This window comes from Triticum dicoccoides, chromosome 4A (assembly GCF_002162155.2).
Source record: "Triticum dicoccoides isolate Atlit2015 ecotype Zavitan chromosome 4A, WEW_v2.0, whole genome shotgun sequence".
NCBI classification, from domain to species: domain Eukaryota; kingdom Viridiplantae; phylum Streptophyta; class Magnoliopsida; order Poales; family Poaceae; genus Triticum; species Triticum dicoccoides.
This window is the reverse complement of record NC_041386.1, coordinates 626,216,941-626,224,194: the sequence shown is the minus strand read 5'-3', so window position 1 is coordinate 626,224,194 and position 7,254 is coordinate 626,216,941. Positions and strand designations below refer to the sequence as shown.

Below are 7,254 nucleotides of genomic sequence, written 5' to 3'. Positions count from 1 at the left end.
TCACTTCCCATCTCGTCCTGAGCGGAGAGACGACAGGTAGAGGGAATGTTTTTTTCGGTCGGTGCGTACAGCTCAAGACCTCATCAGAGTCATCTTGTCGGCGACAGATAGACAGTGCTGGTGGCTGGCACGATGATATACTGTGAGATCACGAGGGTTTCGCCAAAGCCCTCGGCATAGGGTGGAGCACCCAAATCCTTGCCACCACCATTCTTGGCGACCATGAGGGCTTCGCCAGAACCCTCCTCAAATGGCTACGAGGAGGAAGGGGAGTGCGATGAAGTTTGATGGCTAGGGTTTCGTCGCTTCCCATCTCGTCCCAAGCGGAGAGACACTGGGGCAGAGGCAATAGTTTTATTTCGGCCGGCGCATACAACTCGAGACCTCATTAGATCATCTCATTGGCGATAGATAGACAACGTTGATGGTTGGCATGATGATATCCTATGAGATCACGGCTTTGACAAAGCCCTCAGCATAGGGCGGATCACCCAAATCCTTGCCGCCACCATTCTTGGCGACCACGAGGGCTTCGCCAGAGCCCTTCTCAAGTGGCGACGAGGAGGAAAGAGGAGTGAGAGGACGGCCGACGGTTAGAGCATTTCCAGCCGTTGGCCCCCTAGGAGGCGCTAAAAATCGCCCCTGGGGGCGCACCGGCGATAAACGACGCGCTGGGGCGTGATGTCCCTCAGTCACGGCGCCCATGTTTTTTTGAAAATATAAATTACATCACAAACACGGCGTAAATTCAACCAAACTTCGGCGAGTTCGTTCATATTTAAATATTTTACAAAAAGAAAAAAAAGCTACTAGGTTGCTCCTCGCCGTCTCCCTCGCCGCTCCTCGCCGACCGCCACCCTTGTAGATCTACATGCCGAGGAGGCGATAGAACCGCGTGTTGTCACCGCCGCCGCCGCCGTCGTCGTCGCCTCCGCCGCGGCCGTCGTCCCTGCTGCAACCCTTCCCCGGTTGGCGCGGCGGGTTGGACGGTCCAGGGGCGTCGTCGTCGTCGTCGCGGTCGAGGACCACGACGCCGTGCTCGTCCTCGCGCCCACGTTTGCAGGCGGCTATCTCCTCCAGGGCCCGGCGCTGCCGGACCATCTTGTCGCAGAGGTAGTCATCCCGCGCCCACTGCATGGCGTCCTCGTCGGAGATGCCGCACTGGGCTATCTCCTCGTACTCCACGGGGAGGCCGGGCTCCGGTTTCGGCCTGACAAGGACGAGGCGGCCAGAGGCGGGGGCGGAGTCGTCGATGTGGATGCCGGAGCCGCGGGTGCGCGCGCTGACAGGCGTGTCCTGGGCTCCGGCTTGATGGGGCGGAGGCAGGGAGAGCCGGTCGACCAACCTGACGAGGAGGAGGATGCCCTGGGGTCCATGTGCCTCGGTGTCCACGAGCTCCGACGGCGGCGAGAGAAGGACGGGGGGAGGGGTACTCCAGCCTCGGCGTGTTGCCGCCCTCGATGTACTCGAGGATGACCTCCAGCGTGCGGCCGGGCACGCCCCACCATCGGCGCCGCCCCTCGAAGTTGAGCCTGCCGGAGGGAACGACGCCGTTGGTGGCCTCGAACTGTTCAGCATGGCGACGGCGGAAGTATAGCTCCCAGAGCGGGCTGCCGGGGACGTAGTGTGGCCCCTCCCTCGCCGCACGCGGCAGGGAGGAGCGGATACGCCAGATCTTCGCGCGCCGCGCCTTCCCGGTGGGCGGTGGCGGCACCGGGACCCCGCCGGCGCTGATTCTCCAGGCCCCGGGCACCCGCATGTCCGGCGGGACCGGGTACTCAGCCTCGAAGAGGAGCCGAGCTTCGTGCTCGTGAAGGTGGCGGCGGCCGAAGCCGTTCGCCGCCGCGCCATCGCCTGAGAAGCGTTCGGCCATTCTTTGAGCTGGAGACGGAGAGAGGAGAGGAAGGAGGGGGAGAAAGGCGGTGTCGGCGGCGGAAGTATGGCTCCCAGAGCGGACTGTCGGGAACGTAGCGTGGCCCCTCCCTCACCGCTCGCGGCATGGAGGAGCGGATACGCGCGATCTCAGCGCGCCGCGCCGCCCCGGTGGGCGGTGGCGGCACCGGGACCCCGCCGGCGCTGATTCTCCAGGCCCCGGGCACCCGCATGTCCGGCGGGACCGGGTACTCGGCCTCGAAGAGGAGCCGAGTTTCGTGCTCGTGAAGGTGGCGGCGGCCGAAGCCGTTCGCCGCCGCGCCGTCGCCTGAGAAGCGTTCGGCCATTCTTTGAGCTGAAGACGGCGAGAGGAGAGGGAGAAAGGCGGCGTCGGCAGTGGAGACTCTGTGCGTGCCATCGCGTGCTGGGGGTCGGCTTATGTAGGCGGAGGCGCCGCGCGTACGCGTGGCCGCCGCGTTACGCGTGGCATGCGAGGGGACGCGCGTCGCCTCGTTTTCACTGCGCCGCCCGTGAGGCATCAATGGTGGAGGCTGACCGGCGCGCCAGCGCGCGGCTGCTTTGGCATTGATTCGCCGTGGAAAACGAGGCGATGATGACGACAAAGCGGCGAGAAGCGAGACGAGTCGCTGGCAAGGAGGGCCCGCAGCTCTTTCGCGCCAAAAACGATTTGCCCGGCGCCCCGCGAGCGTCCCCCAGCATGCCAGGGTCGAGTTGGGTCGGCCGGCGCCAATTTCGGCCCGAGCTGGCGGAAATTGGGCCCTTGGGACGCGACTGGGCCGATTTTTTGACGCCGGCAGCCGAAAACTCGTCTGAGGGGTCTTGTTAGGGCGCAACCGAAGATGCTCTTAGGGTTTCGTCGCCTCCCATTTCGTCCCTAGCAGAGAGACGCCTTTTTCTGTCAACGTGTATAGCTCGAGACCTCTCATCAGTCATCTCGTCGACGGGAAAATATCAGGTGCTACCAACACTTAGGTGATATCATGATACGGGCTTCTGAGCCGTTGGATCTCAGATCCGATGACTCTCGGAAGTCTATTGTACCTACGTGAAATTTTAAGACTCCCGAATAACCTTTTTTGCAAAATGCTCAAGAACTCCGGGGAGCCGTCGGATCTGAGATCCAACGGCTCCCAGAAGCCCGTATCATGGTATTACCTAACCCATGATATCACCTGATATCTTTCCGCTCGTCGACGATGGACAGACTCACAGACAGTGCTGGTGGCTGGCATGATGATGGTCCGCAAGTTGATATCGTCAACAACTCCAACTCATCACGGTCGCAGTGCTTATCGACTCGACTGCCGTGCGCGCAGGGATCAATCCCGTCGGTCACTCGCTCATTGTTTTGTGACGATCACAGATCCACCTCCCAACACAAATCGTTTTGCTCTCAGCACACGTTTGCTCCTCTGTCCATGGCCATGCCTCGTGCGCTGCGCGCGCGCGCTCTCTCTCTCTCTCTCTCCCTCTCTTCCATGTGCTGCTCTCCGTCTCTCTCATGTAGCTCTTGCTCTTCTTCCTCTTTAAATACTCCACAGCACACTCGCTGCCAAGCACTCAAGCCTATTTCTCTTCGATGTTGGCCCAGACCCGACGCCGAGTACTTTCCGACGTAGGACGACACCCGATGAACGACGATAAAGCAATGCTGACGATCCCTATAAAGCAATGTTGACGATAAAGCAATGCTGACGATAAAGCAATGTTGTTTCTTCGTATTGCTCTCACAATTCCACATGATTACAAGCCAGGGGTACATGACTATATATACTAGGTACAACTAGTCTAGTCCTATTCGGTGATCAGGTAGAAACCTACACGGACTCTTACTTGTATACGTACACAGGAGCGGACACTGACACAAGTTGCCGTGTTTAATTCTAACATTCGGTCCTCCTCACCATCCCCATACAAGTCTGAGGCGCAAGGCAAGAGCTACGGAATGGCGACCACCGGGAGCACCGCGCTGAGCATGAAGCTCCTCATCGACACCAAGGCCCGGCGCGTGCTGTTCGCGGAGGCGAGCAAGGACGTGGTGGACTTCCTCTTCTCCCTCCTCTCCCTGCCGGTCGGCACCGCCGTCAAGCTGCTCGGCAAGGACTCCATGGTCGGCAGCGTCGGCAGCCTCTACGGAAGCGTCGAGAAGCTCGACGCCACCTACGTCCAGCCCGGCGCCGCCAAGGACGCGCTGCTCCACCCCTCCGTCCTCTCGCCGGCGGTCAGCACCAAGAGCTCCCTCCTAGGCTTGCCGGGGCCGCCGCCTCCACAGCCACAGGCCAAGACGTTCTATGGGTGCAGCTTGTCCTGCGGCTGTTACAATAGCGGATATGGTAGCGGCCACTCCGGTACATGCAAATTCTACAGCTGCCGGACCTACGTGACGGGCAGTTACGGCACCTACTGCCCGTCATGTGACAAGCAGATGACCACGGAGGCGAAGCTCGTGCCGTCGGGCGTGTCCGGAGGCCAGACTGCGCAGGCGGTGGCCGGCGTCAGCGGGAAGGGGTACGTGCAGGGCATCGTGACTTACACGGTGATGGACGACCTCACCGTGACGCCCATGTCCTCCATCTCCAGCATCACCCTGCTCAACACATTCGCCGTCAAGGATCTCAGCGCGCTCCAGGAGAAGACCGTGCAGCTCGGCTACGACGAGGTGACAATGAATCCTCACTATCGCTTTCTCTGGCATATATGTCTTCCATATTTCTTTGTTGTAATCATGTGCATCAACCAATCGTCACATTGGATTTCCTGCAATTTTTGCAGGGTCTGGAGATCCTGAAGGCGTCGCTGCAGTCCAAGACCGTCCTCACCGACGTTTTTCTGAGCCCCGCCCGCAAGGCTTGAAGCCACGGTCCTGCGCCTCACGCCATGTCGACATGGAAAAGTAGCTCGATGCATCGATCCATGTAGGGTGAATTAAGTCGGTTGGTCCTTTTGTATGAACATGTTGCAAGGGCTAGTAGCTCCATCCACCTAACTAAAATAGGTTGATGTCTCGTGAGGCTATCAGCTTGTATTGTTAAAATGCATGTAATCCAGCTTAATTTATCGTTTACGCCAGGTTGTAGTAGGGCTTTGTGTTGAACTGTTGATGCTTATAGCCTCACGTTTGTCGCTTCAGTAATGTTTTATGGCACATTTGTGCCGAACCCATGTGTCAGGTTGTCTATGACTTGTGCGCATGTCTGTTACGCTAAGCTTTGTGCCGTGTTAGGTTCAACTCAGCGATTCATCAATGTGATGCCATGACAGCATGACATTTCAGGCAAGTGGTTGTGATGCAGTTCTCTTAGCAAATTAAGAACCCTAGATTTAGATGAGGATGCTTCTTCAGACCTTCCTTTCTTTCTTTTGACGAGAACCGTATGTTTCAATTGTAGAGTTTTGGGTTCATCCTCAAGGTACATACTTGCACTGAATCTGGAAGAGGAGCAGACCAAGCTTGATCCTTTTGCAAGAGCACAATTCGGCGTCATTGATGGATCTCTTTTTATACTCAGCTCCATCACTGATTTTGCTTGCGGAGCCAAACGGGTTTGATTCATGTTCATACCGAGCGGGCTTTGAGCATCTGAATTTGCAAAGCCTTGGCACCTCAGTTCAGTCCAGTGGCTGCTTCAATTTCTCAGTTTCGTTTCATAAATGCACTTCAACAGCTAAACTAGCAAGAGATTTATATGCCAGTGAGCATACATCACAATGCCTTGGTCACAGATGAGCTTCAAGCTGAAAACACAAGAAAAAAGAAATTCCAACTGGGAAAAATATTAAACAATAATAGTTTGTCAGTGTTCAAGTTAGGTATGTGCATGTATTTTTTTTAGGAAAAACAACAGTTAATTCGACCCATCTAGAACACAAGTTTTGATGCTTTTCATTTTTATTTTTGAAGCATTGAGTTCGTCTGCTTTTGGCTAGGACAAAACAAGATTGTATCAAAATGTAATACCCATAGAAATGGTTCAAATAGTGTTTATTTCGGGAGTTATTTAGTGTTTATTCAAAATGCAATACCCGCTGAAAAACATTTTCATGTGAAACTCATAATTTATTTTCCTTGTAAAAACGACTCAACTTTTAATTTGTCTGTTTGTTGGTCCAACTTATAAATCCTGTGTTATTAGGGTGACATGCATTTCGGAATAGAGCAACAGGACTATTTCACGTATGCACTATGCAATTTCTCTTAATAAAGCCATGTGCAAAAAAATATTATAAGTTTCAAGTAGGCATGTCTCTTCTTTCTGCTTTTCAATAAGTTTCAATTGCATGAATTTCTTGGACAACTCATTAACAACTACCAATTATGAAAATGATTGAACATCATCCGAAAAGATGAGAGTTTAATTAACATTTATAATGTTTACATGCTGAATAAACATTTTTTCCCATTTTCCATTTGTATTAATTATGAATATGATTTTCCATCATCCAAAAGTATGTCTTGAATAAAGTCACGTGCGCGACCAACGTGTGGTTGAAGAGTAAATTGCGGAAAAGCACCACTTTAAATACTAGGTTAGCAAAAGACACTACATTCAATTTCTTTTGCAGAAAACACAACGTCTTGTGTAATCGTTTTGCAAGATCGACGGATTTGACTTTGTTGATCGCGTTTATTACAGATGGGGCCTGCTAGTCAAGCTATGTGGCACCACTTAATGCCTCATATGTGACAGCGACATTAGGTAATGTCATCATCATGTGTGCCGCCGTGAGGGTCCACCTGACATTGGAAGAAAAAAGAAGACAAATCTACTTCGTCTTATCTTCACCACCTAGGTCAACGCACAGGCGCGGGCGTGAACGCATAGCCCCGCCCCGCCCCCAGGCCGAGGCAAGGTCGCCGCCGCCGTTACCGCGCCGAGGGCCCGGACGGCGGCCTCGAGCAAGGCCTTGCTGAGGCCGATCCCCACGCGGTCGTCGCCGTCCTTGTGATGCTGGGGTTGATGGATCAGACGAGACCACGAGGGCCAGCAGTGGACACCGCCCGTGCCCACAACACGTTGCGCGCAAGGCCCACTTCCCGTCCCACCTCCGGCAGTGGTAGAGGCCGCCGTAGTCATTGCCGCGCGGAGCTCGTCTCGCCCCCGACCGAGGCAGAGGTCGTCGCCGCCTTTGTCGCACGGATCTGAAGTGCGGAAGTGAGAGGTAGCAGCGGCTCGGTTCTTGCCAGATCTAGGCGAGGGCGGGCTAACGGCGGCGATGGTCGCGGTGTTCCGGTGCTATGACGTTGGGCGGCAGAGCGCGGTCCGACGAGCGAGCGAGCGATATATATATATATATATATATATATATATATATATATATATATATATATATATATATATATATATATATATATATATATAT

General features: G+C 54.6%; 1 protein-coding gene across 1 annotated transcript; it reads left to right on the top strand.

Annotated features, from left to right (window-relative positions):
- Nucleotides 1-3,838: 3,838 nt before the first annotated feature.
- Nucleotides 3,839-4,746, top strand: LOC119283888. The gene is made up of 2 exons (XM_037563247.1): nt 3,839-4,552; nt 4,666-4,746. The coding sequence occupies exons 1-2, from the start codon at nt 3,839-3,841 to the stop codon at nt 4,744-4,746; spliced, it is 795 nt and encodes a 264-aa protein (XP_037419144.1).
- Nucleotides 4,747-7,254: the final 2,508 nt, after the last annotated feature.